The 19453-nt window shown below is 42.1% G+C and overlaps 1 protein-coding gene across 3 annotated transcripts; it reads left to right on the top strand.

Annotated features, from left to right (window-relative positions):
- Positions 1-1388: 1388 nt before the first annotated feature.
- On the top strand, positions 1389-18784 carry grm2a (glutamate receptor, metabotropic 2a). Of its 3 annotated transcripts, none has more exons than XM_084543050.1 (5): positions 1389-2277; positions 11628-12513; positions 13959-15022; positions 17859-18036; positions 18383-18784. In XM_084543050.1, the coding sequence occupies exons 1-5, from the start codon at positions 1750-1752 to the stop codon at positions 18454-18456; spliced, it is 2730 nt and encodes a 909-aa protein (XP_084399176.1). In that variant the 5' UTR covers positions 1389-1749; the 3' UTR covers positions 18457-18784. The 3 variants fall into 3 exon arrangements, with proteins under 3 accessions (XP_084399176.1, XP_084399177.1, XP_084399178.1); XM_084543051.1 differs by having other exon boundaries at positions 11676-12513; XM_084543052.1 differs by having other exon boundaries at positions 11676-12513; positions 18389-18784.
- The last annotated feature ends 669 nt before the right edge of the window (positions 18785-19453 follow it).

Consider the following 19453-nt stretch of genomic DNA (forward strand, 5'->3'; position numbering starts at 1 on the left):
CTGCGGCTCTTCTGTTTCCAATTCATGCACGCACTGGATAAGCTTTAACTTCTAACACGGATGTGCCACGTTAAATCGAGAAATGGTACGCTATGGTATTCCTGGTAGTATGACAAATTTGACTAAGGGGATTATTTCTTTTTTTTTTCAGTTACAGAAACAAAACCTGAAAAACCCAATGGTTCCACTTAGGGATTTCGTTGGGCTTCAAATTAAAAAAAAACAATTAAATATTTTATGAATGGTAGATGTTGGTTTGATATTTTCATTTCACAATCTCAATAAAACTCTCATACGAGTCCTATATGACGCTACAGTGAGTTAGCTGTGGCACCAATGATCTCGTCTAATTCTTAGCACTTGTTTCTAGAACTGCAGACCAGAGTTGCAGTGATTTTCTGCAGTACCTTGATATCACAGAAGATGAATTGATATTTTTTTGCTCTCCTCTAGCTCTGAGAAGACATCTGACCTGGCAGGGCAATTTTGTATTATTACAGAACACACACAGTAATTGGTTTTTATAATTCAAGGACAGATATGGACACTAAAATTGAGGCTGTGGTGTTTTCCAGATGACACTCAAACCCTGAAGTTTTGTCTCTGTGTGAGTCACATTTCTCTTTTTTTTTTTCAATTTGGCATTTCACCTAAAATTACACTGAAAACAAATAACGTACTTCATTTATAAACTGCTAAACAAATGAATGGGTTTATGAAGCTCTTGACAAAAATGCCACTAATTCAACCCGCTGGCCACAAAATGAACGCTAGAAATAGACCTCAGCATTTATCTCTTGTTATTTCCATGTTGATTTTGCTTTTGTCGAGCATAAACTGTGCTTTTGTGAGACCGCGTGAGCGTTTAATGTGATTTGACAAAACGCTCCTTGGGGACAGGATTTGTTATCTCTGCAGACTTTCGGTGTGCAGGAGCATGTGCACATGTGATTATAAAAGAGTTGTACAATCATCTGCCGCGGCAGAAACGCAACGTTAGGTCACACAGACGATGGAACAGAAGCAGTAGAGAAAATTAGTCTGAAAACGTAACCAACATGCTCTAAATGAGGCCTCTAACGTCGAGGGGTTGACCGTGAGCTGCTCCAGAACACGAGAAAACCATTCAGGCGATGTTCATCTTGTCCTCAGTGAACTCTGCTCTAATGGTAAACTCTGTCCTCGAGCTTCTGACAACACTTCATAAGATGAAGATTTGTGAATAACATGCTGCCCTTACCTATTCTAATCTATAACAGGCCCAGATTAAATGGTAACAGTAAAAAAAAATGGTCAAAGTAGACTCATCAGCGTAGATGGCAGTTAACAAAGTAACACTCTTTGTTCTTTTCTGTCTTGCTTGTCATGTCTAATATCCATATGCACAAAAGGATACAAATATTTGGTGATGGTGATGCCAAATATCTCCATGGGACGAGTCAGTCCCTGGCACACACAATGTTTTTGAGAGAAAGGATTCATTGTACTTCAGCTCAAAAGCTGTGACTGAATTTCTCTCTGTTTGATCTGCAGGCTGTAATCTACAAACACTCTGAAGAAGAGAAGAAGCAAGAGGATGGCAATGACGCAGTAAATGGCCTCTGTCCGAATAAGAACACCGGTGCTTTGAGATCTGGTGGTGCTGCCGCGCCTTACTGTTCTCATTTTCAGTGGCGCCGTCATCAAAAGCTGACCAGACCCTGACCAGAAACCACAAGGCGGGACGGTGACCTTGCTTTGCCCAGGGATATGTCATTGGGGAAATCCCCTGTGTTGGGGGTGCGCCCTGTGCCCCGACCCCTCTGGCTGTCCCACCTCAGCCTGCTGTGCTTATGTGTGTCTCTCTTTGCCCAGACTCCCCAGGGTTTGCCTGTGGTGGGTTACAACACGGACTCCAAGAGGGAGATCACGCTGGAGGGAGATTTGATGATTGGTGGCCTGTTCCCTGTGCACCAGAAGGGTGAGGGGGCAGAGGACTGTGGGAAGATCAATGCTCAGAGAGGGATCCAGAGACTGGAGGCCATGCTGCTGGCATTAGATGAAATCAACAAGGATGAGCGCATCCTTCCTGGCATCAGACTGGGAGCTCACATACTGGACACGTGCTCTAAGGACACCTACGCTCTAGAGCAGTCTCTAGAGTTTGTCAGGGCCTCCCTCACCAAAGTGGATGACAGCGAGTACACGTGCCCCGATGGCTCCTACGCCATCCACGACGACGTTCCTCTGGCTATCTCCGGGGTTATAGGAGGCTCCTACAGTGATGTCTCCATCCAGGTAGGAATAAATCAGCGCACACAGCGCAGGCTCCCCACACTGTATCTATTATACAATAATTAATTTCCAATTTGCTGTTGAAAATCAAGTTTGTTTTATTCCATGAGATGAGTAGCTTCATTAATTTTGTAAGACAGCGCAATTATGAAAGGGACATTTCACTATCAGCAGCTTCTGCAGGCTTGAGAGAGGAGAGGAGTGCCAGCACAAGAGTGAGTGTGATGGATTGTCATATAACTGTCCATTTAGACGTAAGTACCACGTGCAATTACCCCTTGCGAGATGTTAACACAGGGAGTTAATGAGTATCGGTTCCGCAAGGAGGATCTGTTTACCTGTACGCTCATACGCTCGGCTGATCTAATTTAGAAGATCTCTTACTCTTTCCTGGTAATTCACACTTCAGCAGACGTCCTGTCAGAGGCAGACACGCTACAGATGTTGCACTCAGGACGGCCTGACAGGATGACTAGTGACGGCATGATTACTCCCAGCAGCAGCGCTCCCCTCGGCTCACTCGAGCTGATGCGATGAAAGCTCTGCTAATTGGGTCTCCAAATCTTCAGCTGAAATATGGCATCAGTGATTAATCGCAAGTCGCTGGGAAAAGGGATGCTTTGTCCCACCGTGGAATTGAGATTTGTAAATATCCTCAAACATACATGGCTCAAAGCGTTAAGTCAAACTCATCACCCTGGATCAGAAAGCCAGCGGGACTGAGTCTGCTGTCTCTGCTGAAGGGTACGGTTCACCTCACTTGAGACGAAAAGCATCATGTTACAGACAGATGCTTGTTTGAAGGCAGAAACACACTTCTGCCCATCCAGACATAATAAATGGATTCAGATAAACAACATATCTGTAGGAAACTCATTACGTATTTCAGGAGGATCCGCTGTAAGGGAATCCTAGCAGATTTCTTTGACTTGATTAGTAGACTACAGTGACTGGCGTGTCAACACAATAAATAAAATACAGCATGGCTTTAGTGCACTGTAGTGAAAACCCTCTACAGAGTTTGTTGAAAAGTTTAAAGCAGCACATTGAAAATAAGCTGATACCTCTCCTTACGCTTACATGTGCAAATGCTACTGTAAAAACTATGTTTGGTTTATTGTTCCTCCTCCTACGAAGCATCTGTGTTTATCGTCCTGACAAAACACAATGCCAAACGCACGGTGCAGCAAAGTGATGCATGGTCCAGGTGGAGAGCTCCAGAGAAATGATGTAAGAGGAGGATTCAGAGCACCTATAAAGGGATTCCTGGTGTAAAGGACGGTTTGGAAATAAAGGATTTGATAAACGAGCTGTAATTTTAGCAAAACCCTGCATCTGGGGCTCCTCAGAGAGTGCCCTTGTCTTGTGATAATTTATGGATGTACTATTACAAGCCTGAGGTCTCGGGTCTGCCCTAGCTTCTCACTGAACCTTCCTCATCAGCAGGCGTACACCACAGGACACAGGACACAGTTCACTTTCTCACCATGAATAACTCTTCATAGCGTAATGAAGTCCATTCTTGAGGTGGGCTACCTCTTGCTCTTTATCTTGGCTGGCTGGTGAGCGTCTAATCATGGCAGTAAATTAGCTCACGTCTTCATTTCTTACTGACTTGCTAGCTTCAGAAAATGAACTGTGACCAGATAATAATATTCAATCTTACTAATGTTTTGAATAAAGTGTGTGTTGTGAGAGGTGGCCTTTGAAAACAAGCTTATATCTGCTTAGACTTGCTAGTCTCCTGCTCTTTTCTGGGGCAATGTTATTACACAAAGATATGCATTTGGGGCATGAGGAGTTTTACGCTGCAGCTAGACAACATCTCCACATAATATATCTGTCCTTTGTAACAGTATGGTTAGAACATACAGCCTGTCAGACCTTTGAGTGAACCAGCCAGGCCCTGGCTGTGTGAAAGGTTACGATGCCTGCCCTCATGCGTGAACGGCAGGTGGTTAATACAGATGTGTGCATTTCACCCTGAAGGCAAGGCAATCGGAGGGCAAGTAACTATATTAGTTTAAAGACCCTTATCACTATGGTGACATGGCTGAACATGGCAAACTGACAGGTGGCGAGAACGCCGAGTGCTGTCTAAATCTGTCACAATGAAGGAGCGTGGTGCTGTGCCGCTGGTGTTGTGGTGTGACAATCGCAGATATGGGGGCGGATCTGGCCGCAGGCCGAGCCAGGCTGGCGTTACATGGGCCCAGATTGGGTTAAGTGTGGAGGCGAAGTTCTGTGACGCTCTTGCAAGGCTAGGTCCTGTCTTCCCCATCTGTGGTTGCAGCCGGGCTGTCTGGTAGTTTGGCAGAGGTGTGCTCGCGCACAGAGGATGCAGAGATCATGTTTCACAGAAACACTGAGACACTGACTGGGCTGATATGATCACGGAAGGAAGGAGATGGAGTGAGTCACATGGCATCATATGGCGTCAAAAGCGTTTGACAACCAAAGCCTGTATCTTAAACAGTTAGAGGGAAGTCTGTGGTGCCATCTGGACCATTTGATCGAATGTACTCGCAGAAATATTTATGGTTTATCTGAACAGCAGGTCATCGGTGGAAGGTGAGAAATGACCCTGAAGCAGTCACAAGATACTTGTTTACCCGCATACTTTGAGCAAAAAATGCATGAAGCATAAGATACTACCAGGGATTTTTATCAGTCTGGCATTGTGTTATTTGAATTTCCCTGGGTATCACTGTTTTCAAGCAGGAAGATCCATTTTCTGGCTCTGCAGTGTCCTAAATGTGTGGGTTAATCTGGGTATTTATAGTCTACAATTACTGTCCAGAAACATCTAGCCTCGGGGCTGGCTCCTGATTAATACATGGACGGGATTCCACTTTTGTTAGCCTGACAGCAGCAGCCTTTGCTGCTAAATATGACTCACTGGCAAGAAATCATCCCTGGGAAAAACATCCTAATCACCTATGGAATTTCAAATACTCAAAAAAAAAAAAAATAAAATAAAATATGAAAAAACATGAAACACAGATAGAGGAAATGTCTGGAACCAATCTGGAAACAGAGAAAAAAAAATAACCTGCTGTGATCTTTGCTGTCTGGGAGCAGAATCAAGGCTTGTTCTAGGGTATTTGGATGAAAGCTCTTTGACTTTAATGGCGTCTCTGTGGAATATTTCAGCACACTGTCTAAGATGTGGTCCTTGTAGTTGATTAATGAGACAGGAGGACGCATTCAAAAGGATTATAAAGATATCGATCCTGCTACGAACACTCCCCTTGACATACTTGACAGACTGGACTGTGCGAGTAAAAAAAATTATGAAGTAAACTTATGAGCTTTAAGCAACCTCAAGAATCTCATTTTTATCACCCGCAAACAAACCTATCTATAGAGTTGTCTACCTCCTCAGGTAGACGGCGCATGCATGAGTCATACAAAGAATTTAAACACGGACACACACGTGACGGAATTCACGCAGGAGAGAACGATAAAGATGAAACGTATCAGTAAAGCCATGCAGTGGGGTTGCATTATTCATGGATAAAAGTAAAGAACGTGCTCTGAAATGGTAAATAATTCACATGTGATTGGATTATTCAGTGGCTTGGCAGAATCCACTATTTGTGCAGTTGAAATTCATATCATGTCCGCCACGCGAACTCAGTGAACGTTTCCTGACACGAGACACGAATGACAGGATGGCGTCAAGTGTGCTGAGCCCCAATTTGGTCAGCTGCGCATGTGCTTGGATGTGGATTTTTAAACTTAACAGGTCCTTCCGCTTGAATGCTCTGCTTGTGATGTTTGCACAGAATTGCTTGCGAAGAGATGAAAATGCAGAGGGCAGAAATTAAACGAATGGAAGCGAGGGCATGTCAGAGCTGAGTTACTGACATTGTAAACGAGTCGAAGTGCAGCCATAGCTTAACATGCGGCGCACTTTGAACGGTTGCATGACTCTGGGGGCTGCGAAAGACCACTGCAGCGTAAAGGAGATTCATAATATCCAGCAGGATTCAGGGTGCAGGACCTGATCAAAAAAAACATCCTTGCTCTAAGTTCCACCCTGTTAAAGCCGTTGCCAAGCAACTAAATCACAAGAAATAAACTAATAATGATCCAGCGCATCGTCTAATGATAACTCTACACATGTGCTGTATGCGCACGCACGTCCGACCCCCATGTATGCGTCTGCCTGAGCATTTCCCAGTGCTGCAGTGGGCCGTATATGTGTGATACTGAGTGGAGCTAAGGACTGCTGCTTTGGGAATACAGTGTTATTGCTGTAGAAGCACACTGAGACAGTCTTCTGGGAAGAGCAGATGGGCTTTTCATGTAGAAAAAAATCATGACATCTCTACAAAGTAGGCCTGATATTTCCTGGACCAGGACACTCTCCTCCTGTTCCTGTACATCTTTAGCTTGGTTTGTATTTCATTTCTCTTTAATGCCTCTCCTCCATTCAATGCAATGGTTAGCACGCCAAAATATGCATGAAGTGTACTGGATATGTGCTGCAGCACCCATAAAATCCAACCATATATTGAAGAAAGAAAATGCTATGTAAAGGCAAAACATGTCCAGTGTATAAATAATAAATAAAAAATGTCAGTAATTTTCTTGCTAAAATAGATAAATGTTTGGACTTTTATGACTTTTGTCAAAAGAATTTCTGCTGTGTTGCATAAATACATTTTGACATTTCCTACATAAAAAGCCAGAATTATTTTTATTTCATGATGCTGGCTGGTGCTTTAAGGGTACCTGTATGGAAACAGCTGAAAAAACAAAACAAAAAAACAATCCTGTTACACGCCATCTCTGTATCGAATCCAGCTACCAGGTCGTGTCAGCTCTCAGGGCTCGGGAGGAAACCGCATTCACAGTAATCTGCTCAGTGCCAGACCCTGCACTGCAAATCCACAATAGGCCACTTCTTAATATTCTTAATTAAATTAAATAAGGTTCTGTCTGAGGCAGGATGAATGTGTGAGACAGTAAATCGTGGAGTATGGCTGAAATTTTAAACACTCGATTCTGCATCAACACAAGAAAGGCCAAACGGCTGATCGTTTGCCTTTCTTGTTAGTATTATAGACTAAATAAAATACAGTTAGAGAGTTTACTCATCTGTGGAATGATTAAATTACATGCATATACATTTCCTGTGAGTACATGCCTGTAAGACGTAGACAGCCAGAAGGTGAAATAACTACATTAGCTAAAACTAAAATGTAAATCTTTCACCTTTTAATTTCCTTTTAATTTCCAGATTTTAAAATCTGTAGCTATACACAGGAAGCCACAACATCCTTCGCTGCAAACTGCTAAACAACCATAACTGCAGAATATAAACATATTTCCTGCAGACTTAAGTCATGACACTCGCCCTCTTGGCTCAAATCATCTGGTGTCATGTGATTCAATCAAGCTCCTCTAGTGCTCTACTATGTAATGTTGTGCTCCTTTTAACCATAGACAGTATAAAGATGGACGCGGAACTGCTCCTCAAAAGTGAAGCCAAAGCAAGTAGATCTCCCCCTGGTGACTGGCTGCAGTATAAGTCATAAGCTCCACCTCCACTATGTTAGTGGATTGAACTTGTGCCAAACTAAAACACTAAAATACAAATAATTTTTCTTCCACTGATGGTTTCTGTCATTTTAGGTAGTTAATATAATGTTGATGCATGTTCAAGGGTCAGTTTTTTGGATGAGTTTCGTTTTAGTTAGTTATTTGGTGCTATAGAAACAGGATATGACATAATGGCAACTACCAGTTGTCATGCCAACCACTCCTAAAGTACGGATCATGAGAGTTGTAAAAAAAAAACAACAAAAAAAAAACAAGTAGAGTGTATAATCCAACATTTACTTGTTACTGGTGGAGGTAGAGCAGAGCGTAGTATTAATTAAATGCAAACACAAATAGTCTGGCGGAACTGGGACAACGATATCGCCGTTCTGTGTGGCTACACTCTTGGACCGTACTGTGCAGACTCTGGCTCCAAAGTCATAAGATGGCACCGCCCATATCCCTAGGAAAATAGCATCAATTTGGCCAGTGCAAGGAAGTGGTGAGATGTAGTCCATATTTATATACAGTCTATGCTTTGTGACTGAGGTCTCCCTTGTTTAAGATACATATTGGTTAAGTGGCTAAACTCTATAAGTGGTCTCTACACTAAATCTAGCACATGCTAAAATGTGCCAGTAACAAGCTTTGGCAGGCGTGCCGGTCTTGGCTCTTCATATAAGCCATGGGAACATCTATATAATGATTTCCAATAAGCCTGTTGTATCATTGTCACGTCTGCCACTGTGTTTTACAACCTTTCATAAGCCACACGTAAGTGGATTAGAGCGCCTTTTAATACCACGCTGGGTAAATTACTCATTCACGAGTGTGAGCATTGAGAAATTTCAGCAGGACTGAAAATTATGAACACAACTATCCCAGGATACCAATGTATTGATATCACAGGCTACACATATTCAATACATTTTAGATGAACTATAATATACTATCGATGTACAGTAAAAAATGTTAACTTCTTAAACTTTTCCTCTCAGTAGCTTTGATGTTGTAAAAATAATTTAAATCGAAGTTGATTCTTCTGTTTTCATTTAAAAAAGAAAGAAAAATAAATAAAATAACTAAAAAAATCCATCATGTATCATCAGCATTTGGTAAAGATCCCTTCTTTCCTTTTCCTACAGGTTTGGATGTAGAAACCTATGGGTGACTGACCCTTCAGTTGGCTGAACACCAGCTGACATGTTAATGCACCTACATATGTTCTGTGCCTCCATTGTCTAGAACGGCTCAGTGCTCAGGGATGGTTAAGACCTGAAGCTTAAGAACCACATGTAGTCTTACTGGCCTAGATTCAAATCCCAGAAGGAGCCTCTGTATCTTCCCAGCATGAACCCTCTCAGCCTTTATGACTGCCTTTTGTATTATAACATAAAAAGAAGGGCTAGATTTCGTGAAGAAGTTAATTTATTTCCAAAGTAGAACTATTCAGTCAAACTAATTACCATCAAGCAAATATTGCAGGCTTTAAATGATCTCTATCATCTAGAGATCTGTTTGTGTGTTTCTTGAACTGAACTGCAAACATCCTACATGTTATTTTCTCATCACATACTGGAGGAGGAGGAGGAGGAGGAGAGGAAAGAGAAATTTAGAAAAAAGGGATGTTTTTTGGGTGCAGATACATTCTGGGACTTTTTTTTAATGAAACATCAGGGAAAGTGATCTATTTATATTCAGGGATTGGGTTTGAAATCATAAAACCTGACTTCCATTCTCATCTTTTCTTTTATTATTGTGATAAGAAGTTGTCTTCTGCTGAAGTCATACTGTAAAAAAAAAAAAATAATCTATATATCTATATACTTGTTGGGAGGGTGAAAGTAAAGACAAGTTCAGTACCCTCAAATAAGTCAGAGAGCACATCTATTGTTAGGAAAAGTACTCACATGCAATTACGAGGGATTTTATAGAGAAGGCTCTCGTTGTAAATTATCATAATGAGAATTGGTTTTGAAGTTTTTAATAGAGAATTAAACATGATTAATCAGTGTGTACGTGTCACTTGCCCCTTTAGATCACACTCTGATTTCTTCAAACCAGAGCAAGCGCGCTGCTGCCAGCTGTTTCACCACATGTTGAGAAGGGCTGTCAAGGAGGTTTAGGGAGAGAGACGATTTTATGTAGAAATGCGATTATTAGCCTGTCTGCATAATCAGTTTCTCTACCTGACCCGAAGCTCCCAGGGGAAGGCAACCTTTGAACCGATGTGAAATACTCTCTCATGTGTTCCAACAATCTAGATTTTCATTTCGTTTTTCATTTGCCCCACAGATGAGTCAGGGACAGGCTTGAACTGGTGAGATAGTGCAACGTGTCATTGTTGGCGTGGTGGTGAAACAATCTAAGCCGGCCGCCGCGGGTTCTGCTGCCGCGTTTTGTTTTGTGTGCGAAACCTGCCCCTCATTAATTCCAATAAATCCAGCGGCCTGGAAATCACTGCCATTGGTTCATTTAATATTCATCTCTCTGTGATCCCGCAGAATAGCAAAGATTTCGTGATTAAAATCCTTTGAGCCACATCAGAGTCGATTTACGTGATACCTCAGTGTATGGCTCTGTTTTATTTTAAGTTATAATCAAAGAAGCCATCTCGTTTGACTTGGCCTGTTTCTATCTACTGGCACATTTAGTCGCTCCTTAAAATACGCTGGATGTTCTCCATTCATATCAGTCTTTTGGTGGCCAATACGCCTGAAGAGGAGCCCTTTAAATTGCCAAATACTGACATTTAAACCTACATTTTAATTGGGTAATTGGTAATTATATCTGTCAGTGCTCAGCTTGGACTTGGTCGACATTTGATCCTGTTTGAAAAAAAATAGCTGTTAATACAGATGATATACTGTATGCATGAATAAATGAGACATATAAAATTGTCATCAAGAAGTCACCGATATAGTTCTTATTGATTTACTTATTATTTTTTTAGTTTTATCTGATCAGTCCACTGTTTCCGATCTTACTGCAAAGCCCTTAACAGTAGTTTCATAAGGAATCTGAGTTGACTAATACAAATATACAAACGATTCCCATGTCCTTCTATTCTACAAATGCCATTGACGCTGTTTTAAACTATTTGTAAAGTCACAATATGACAACATATAGTGATAAAATAAACCCAGTGTTTGAATGTGAATTTCCTCTCTGGAATGACTCATTGGCATTCAAGATGTAGTGCCATGTGTTTGGTGCAAGAGTCGGCATTAAAGTCAACCAGATTTAGGCTGGCATTCTTTCGACTGATCAGACCGGCTCCCCTTAGGCCTCCACAGAAGTGCCTGAAGCAAGAGCTAGTCAGTAGCAGCTTTAGCACACAGTGTCACAACACTGGCAAAACCTATTACACACAAAATGCAAAGTTTCGTGGTTCCTTGATTCTTCGACACCCTTTCGTTCCACAATCCCTGTCCTCAGCTCCACTCTTCTGCTTCTGTCTCTTCCCGTCTGCTCGGCTCTCCTCTCTTAGGAAGTGCAAAAACTTTCTCCTTTGTAGTACAGTAAATTCAATCCACTCTGCGTAACATCTGTAGCTCAAACTCAGTCTTCCACATAGTATTATACCTAGTAGTAGAATTTTGTGTTTAGTGTTGTTGAAAATATTACAGATCACAAATAATGAGGTGGGCAGCCAGTCCCCACAGTTGTTACATGCCGGATGTCACCACTCAGTCAGCAGGAGAGGAACTAATTGCATATATTAATTTACTTAATTAGAACTATTCCCATAATTAGCAGGTGTATGTTTTCAGCAGTTTTTAGTTTACTGACATTGCATCAAGCCTCAATTAAGTCTGACTTTTCCTCTTGGTTTATTTTCCTTCTTCCAGGTGGCCAACCTGCTGCGACTTTTCCAGATCCCTCAGATCAGTTATGCTTCTACCAGTGCCAAGCTAAGCGACAAGACACGATATGACTACTTCGCCCGCACCGTGCCCCCAGACTTCTACCAGGCCAAGGCCATGGCAGAGATCCTGCGCTACTTTAACTGGACATATGTATCGACGGTGGCATCAGAAGGTGACTATGGTGAAACTGGCATCGACGCCTTCCAGCAGGAGGCTCGTGCCCGTCAGATTTGCATTGCCACTTCAGCCAAAGTGAGCCGCTCCATGAGCCGCTGGAGTTATGAGAACGTGATCCGCTCCCTGCAGCAGAAGTCCAACGCCAAGGTGGTCATCCTGTTCACGCGCAGCGAAGACGCCCGTGAGCTGCTGGTGGCAGCCAACCGCATGAACGTCACCTTCACCTGGGTGGCCAGTGATGGCTGGGGAGCGCAGGAGAGTGTGGTGAGGGGAAGTGAAGCTGTGGCAGATGGGGCGTTCACAATTGAACTGGCTTCCTATCCAATTCCTCAGTTTAATGATTACTTCACTGGCCTGCACCCGTACAACAACACCAGGAATCCCTGGTTCAGAGAGTTTTGGGAAAACCAGTTCCAGTGCAGCCTTCATGATCTGGGCTGTGGGAAACACTCCCTCCGCGAGGTTCCGTTTCAACCTGAATCCAAGATCATGTTTGTAGTGAATGCTGTCTATGCAATGGCTGCTGCCTTACATAACATGAGGCAAGCACTGTGTCCCAACTCCACAAAGGTGTGTGAAGCTCTTAAACCTGGAAATGGCCGTAAGTTTTACAGGGACTACATTCTCAAGGTCAAGTTTGAGGGTGAGTAAAAGCTTCATGACTTAATATTATTACAGTAGCGCTTAAATTAAACACATTTCTCACTGTTCATCTGTAAACACTCTGTAAAATCCTCCTCCTCATTTCCTCAAGTACCATCTGCATGTATTGGATGCTGCCAGCCTGGGTTATATCAGTTTAAATTAATTGGACCAATTCATACAAAATGTTGAATTAGTGCAAGAGCAATTCAAGATGTTTATACACTGCAGCTGCAGTTATACGTTCTGTAATGATTCAATTACCAAAGATGAAGCCGTTTCCACATCATCGTCCAGCTATTCTCAGCATTATTTTGAACAGAGGACGTGTTTCTTCAGTTTGAACACTGCAGATACTGATCACGCAAATGTCACTTGTTTTCTGCTTGTCTTCATAAAGCAGCAACACAAAACACGTAGCAGTACTGGCATCAACTCATTGGCATATCACAATAAGAGGCTCAACAATTCAAGTGCTCTCACTTTTGTAAACAAGCGGCTTTGATTTATGGAAATACTGACATTTTCATTGATGGTAGACAGAGGTGGGACACTGTGCTCTTATCCAGCTGTGCTTTTCTGTTCTTCACAATTTCAAAAAAAATTAAAAATACAAACCCAAAGGATTTTACTGTCCAGAGATTGAAAGTCTTAAATTAGCCTGTCCCTTGAGGTGATACAACACCCCAGGGAGAGCACACACAAAAACAGGTAGGCCGCTAAGTTCTGTACAAGCTTTAAAATTACAATTACAAAGGACATATAGGATGCAAATGAAATGCCATAATAACATCAATAAGTCTAATCCTATATTGTATAAAATAATGAGAGATAAATACTTTTTTAACTTTAAGAGACAAAACAAACAACTAAAGAAATGAATCTGTAGCTTAACCAGTAATGTAAATAAGCATGCAGCCTCTCATACGTCTGGTACTTTCCTGATAAGGTATGGTCAGCGTCCTCTAGACTTTCAAAATTTCTTATTTCCGTTTTTGATTTAATGAGGAAATCGAACATTATTTGCATAATGTGCCATCTGCCCGGAAATCCTACTCTATCGTTCAATCCGGGAACTTTCCATCAGTGTAAACGGACTCAAACTGTGACTTCTATCATGTCAATTGACTGTTTGCACCTGTGTCCTGTCACAGCCACATTTTGTTTGTCTCTATACTGCGAGACAAACAAAATGTCAGAAGACACACGCATAAAAAAAAAAAAATAAATCTGATATGGCTGTCCTTCCAGAGTGACCATGCACCTTATGTTATATTCTTTGCAACATATGAGTATTGTTGCTCCAAAAGATAGCCCAGAACATTTGATTAAAAGCACTGTGTTCTCACTTTGTGGCACTTTTTCATCATAATCACACTTGCCATTTGATGAAACTATTACACCTGTTGTTTTATAACACCATGTTTTTTTCTTATTCACTTTTAGCACCATTCCGTCCCCCAGACACAGAGAATGTAGTCCGCTTTGATGCCTTTGGAGACAGCCTTGGCCGTTACAACATTTTCCACTACCACAAAGAGGGTGGACGGTATGTCTATCGTAACGTTGGCTACTGGGCACAGAGCCTGACCTTAAACACCAGCCTGATCCCTTGGGCTGGCCAGGTTGTGCCCACCTCCCAGTGTAGCGACCCCTGTAGGAAGAACGAGGTGAAGAGCATGCAGCCGGGAGATGTCTGCTGCTGGATCTGTATTCCCTGTCAACCCTACCAGTATTTGCAGGATGAGTTCACCTGTGCTGATTGCAGCTTTGGACAGTGGCCCCTGGCCAATCTGACAGGCTGTTACGACCTGCCCGAGGAGTACATCCGCTGGGAAGATGCCTGGGCCATTGGACCTGTCACCATCTCCTGTCTAGGAATGATGTGTACACTCTTCGTTATTGGCCTCTTCCTTAAACACAATGAGACACCTGTGGTAAAGGCAAGTGGACGTGAGCTCTCCTACATTCTTCTGCTGGGAGTGCTGATGTGTTACAGCATGACCTTCATCTACATTGCCAAACCTTCCACGGCGGTGTGTACGCTGCGCCGGTTAGGTTTAGGCACTTCTTTTGCTGTGTGCTACTCAGCCCTCTTAACCAAGACCAATCGCATCGCTCGGATCTTCAGTGGAGTGAAGGACGGAGCTCAGAGGCCTCGATTTATCAGCCCAGCCTCCCAGGTTGCCATCTGTGGTGCTCTGATCTCCTGCCAGCTGGTAGTGGTGGTTGTCTGGCTTCTGGTGGAGACGCCAGGGGTGAGAAAGGAAGTGAGCCCAGAGAGGAGAGACGTGGTGACCCTCAAGTGTAACAGCAAGGATTCCAGCATGCTGGTGTCTCTCACGTACAACTGCATCCTCATTATCCTCTGCACGGTCTACGCCTTCAAGACCCGCAAATGCCCCGAGAACTTCAACGAGGCCAAGTTCATCGGGTTTACCATGTACACCACCTGCATCATCTGGCTGGCTTTCCAGCCCATCTTCTACGTAACTGCCAGTGACTACAGGGTTAGTAATGTTACACCTGCCTAATAAACGTGCACATGTATCAGTTACTGGTCTCTTATGACGCACAGGCTTTGGTAATCATTTGTACTATATTATTTGTGCACATGGCTATAGGTTGTTAAAATCTGAGCAGAATACATACCAGCAGGTAATGACTTCTTCTGGGCTTGAATTTGGATTTAACATGCGTGAAAACCCAAACTGATGTCAGCTTGTATTGATTTAACAGTCAGCTATGTCTTCAGTTTCCTGTGGCTAATAGGATAACATATTATTTATTACTCTGTATTAGCATATTCATAAGATTGACATGTGCTATGAAACTTTAATTACCTTATTTTACCTTAAAAGTTAATATATTCATTTGTCAATTGCAATTCTTCGACACAGAACCCTACTTCTAGTTGTGGTATAGCTTAAATACTGTGGCTGGGTGGATGGATGGATTTAACAGAGTGCAATGACAGAGGTAGTGGGGAAAGACAGACAGTGAGGAACCTCCTGACACAGCTGCCTCTGCAGAAACATGGAGGAAGCAGGCAAGACCATGAGGACTGAAAGGGAACTGAACGTCCCTGTGTGTCCCCGTGCGTAGCTGTGTGGAATGGAGTGTGAAACACCGTGATGCCGAGTCCCAGCTGTGCTCTCTGTCTTGGGACTGAAGTGCGGCTCAAAGGAACCCTTCCTCCAGGCCCAGTAGTCAACACAATTCACAGCCCGATCGGGCTCATCAGATAGATGCAAAACTCCCCTTTGACCGATGAATAATTACTGAAGCAAGTGAGTTGGCGCGGCGTCTCTAGTTTTTCACAGGCGGGGACAGATTACCAGTGTTCTCCTAGTTTTACACCCCACCTCAAATTGTTGTTGCGGTCTGACACAAATCTCCAGCTGAATAACAGCTACAGATTGGAATGTACTCGGTCATGAAATGTTAAACTAAGCTAAATACAATCCACTGAGCCATGAATAACACATTTGATTATCATATGAAATATTGAAGATGTTCTCCGCATCCCAAGGGGAGAGAGAGTGTTCCTCTTATGCCAGTGCTGGTCATCTCATCTAAGCAGAAAACACAACTAATAGAACAGCCGCTACAGCCAAGACTCATAGAAAACGCTGAAGTAATCTCTATCACCTGTCATCTATCATCAGATCTTTTCTGAACCATGTCTAATTTCTGTCAGATAAGCTTGTTTGATTAATATTACATTAGTCCAACCCCCATTATATTTTGTCATGTAGAAGCCATGGACGGAATCAAACTAGGAAGTGCATGAAGACCTAATGTAGACCTCATTGATTAAACATCTTGTGATATCAACAGATCACAGACTAAATTACTGGTGAGGCATCCATGCCAACCTTGTTAGACTGGCTCGTGGTTGGTTCATCCGATAAATATTTTCAAAAAACACACACACAGAGTATAAAGCCCAATAAAAAGAGGGATTCTATCTCCACACTGAGACCCTATGGAGGACCATACACAACAGATATTTATATCTGAAGCAGCAGTATTTGTGACATAAAGGAATTCCTTAAAAGGTCAACACAGTAAAAACTACAAGACACCTGCAGAAACTATAACAACCAAGCTCCACATCCTGCTCTCCACACTCGAGCAGAATGTGACTGGAAAGGCAGATTCCTTGTCCTCTGTTCTACCAAAGCAACGTCAAGTGAATTATTAAAACCACTTAACGGGTCATTCCTATGGAGCGCTGTCCATGTTTTTATCCAAAACTATTTCTGAATTAAGCAGAGAGCATTTAGCCATCGCGCACTTTGGTTCTGTTCACATCGTTACGTGTAAACAGCAACTTTTCATTTGCACGTCAAATATATACCCTAAAGAAAATATGTCAAATTTACATTTCAGCTGAGGAACTGAAGTGTATCTCAAAGATGGCATGAGATGAATCTTAATGTTGAAACATATTCAAACATATTCTTGATTAGTGTCTATCTTTAAATGATTTATTTGTCAATCACTATATCAGTGTTAATTACTCTAACTAATGATAACCCATTCTGTAAAACTGATTAAATACTCATATGTAAGTTAGATGAGGTGAACTGACTCTCTGTCAGTTACATCACTGCCTAAGTTAATACTTGTATTGGCTGCTATCACGTTGGCTTCGGTATCTTTTTGCCGGAACATTTGGTTGCCCGCATTATTTTAACGCCAGCATCACCATTCGGGGCGATGACAGACACCTGCCGTGACTTGTGAAAATGAAGTGCACCTGACACGCACCGCACGATGCTGCGATGTTTCCTCTTATCCAGGAAAACAAAAAGAAGGCTGCGAGAGGGTTGGAAATGAAAGAGCAGATGACACACAGCAAGACGTGGGCAGGCTGACGCGTAAAAAGGAATGCGAGTCAAGCAGCTGATTGACAAGCAAATAAACAGATCGCTTATCACCTCTAACCTCCCCTTCCTCCTTCATAGCCTTGACTCAGAACGATAAAATATGTGCTTATCGTTTCTTTTATGACTCCCAGACCCCCTTTTCTTAACATAAATATTCCACTGCAGTGAAATTTGTCCTCTACTTCATGCCTGTGCTGTGTGATTGCCCATGTATGGAATCTATTTAACAATTTCTCATTGTTTTGAAACTGGTAGGAAATTAAGATTGATAATGTCTCTCAACATTTTGGCTAAAAATGTGAATTTTTACACACAATATTTGTATATACAGTATCGCTGAATATCGCTGAGCTATAAGATGTAAGAGTTTAAAGACAGACAACTCCTTATTGAACACTGGTTTTAGTTTTGAGAGTTCATTTTTTTTTTTTACTTTCCTGTCCTTCTCCAGGTGCAGACCACCACCATGTGCATCTCTGTCAGCCTCAGTGGGTCGGTGGTGCTGGGATGCCTCTTCGCTCCGAAGATCCACATCATCCTGTTCCAGCCGCAGAAGAATGTCAGCACCCTCAGGGTGGCCACCACCCGCTTCAGCGTCACCACTGGCCCGGGCTCCAGTTTTTCTCAAGGTATCACCTGGAATACAGCATTATCAAAAACTTAGAAACAAGTCTGTTGTTGTAAAAGTACAAATTATTTGTTGCAACTTGTTTGGAGATTTCTACCAGATAAAATAAAAAAAACAACCTTTCTGCCATTTCTACAAATATGGCAAATGAGTGTGTAACAAGAGAGGGTCACCAAGGTTTTAAGATAAATGCAAAATGTGATACTCACATAATTCATCATGTGATTATCATACAACCAATTCATCATTTCTGAGGAAAAGGGACTTCGGGAGCATATGTGACATAAACGGTATGTACATTGTTTGTGTAGCACTAACAAACTTTTTTATTTTTTAATGTTTTTCAGCTTCAGCCTCCAACGTTGTTCCGACGGTGTGTAACGGACGAGAGGTGGTGGACTCCACGACATCCTCCTTGTGAAGATCAGCACGAGTTCTTCTGGCGAGCGTTGTAAACAGAGTTATATAATCACTAGTCCTGAATCAGGTGTCTCAGATATCGAAGAGGTCAGACAGATGACCGTCCTGACTTTGTTGTCCTCAAAGTGCTGTGAGTACAATGTCCCGATTACTTTATTTTGTTCTTTGACTCGTAGCAATTTTAAATGAGATGCCAATAAAGTCGCATATATCCCTTGTTTTTGAAGATTCTACTTGCAACGATGGAGTAAATTATAGTAAATCTGTTAAATGTAATATATACAAGAAGTTTTTAACGTAGATTCTGGTGAACCGGTTTGTGCTTTCTTGTAATTTATGTAAATAAAATGTGTTTTTTATTAATACCACAATGACTTCAAGTCTGTTTCTTTTGGCGTTATGGTGATGTGTATATTCCAGATGATAATGTAAAATGCTTTAAGACAATGATTTACTTACCTTGACACTGTAAACACTGGAAAAATGAAACCCACCTACAGCCTACTGGTGCAAACTACTGAATATATGTAATACACTAAATTGAGTGCACACATACACTATAGTGCTTTTCAGTCTTACAAAACAAAGCACACTTTCACAGTACTTGTGCAAGGATGAAACTATGCAACGCAATCTGGGGCTTAGTGTCTTGCTCGAGGGCACTTCAGTACGTCAACATAAGGAGCTGAAGGTCAACCATCAACCCCTACAAGACTATTTTAAATATACAATTATGTTGTTGCATGCAAATTAAACATGCACTCAATTGGTGTTTGAAATCTACACTACCCAATATTTAACAGCTTAAATCTGCACCATCTGCCTAAACCAAACGGTCTCTAAAATGAAAATTACCAGCACAAATATCGTCTGCTGATATGGGATAATATCCACCAGAGCTGTCTTAGGAATACACACAGCAGTCAGCGGCCCAGAATAACAGAGCCTTATGAGTTGGAAAATACATCCATGATTTAACACTGCCATCTTGTGTCCAC

This window comes from Chelon labrosus (genome assembly GCF_963514085.1).
Source record: "Chelon labrosus genome assembly, chromosome: 4".
Taxonomy (NCBI): domain Eukaryota; kingdom Metazoa; phylum Chordata; class Actinopteri; order Mugiliformes; family Mugilidae; genus Chelon; species Chelon labrosus.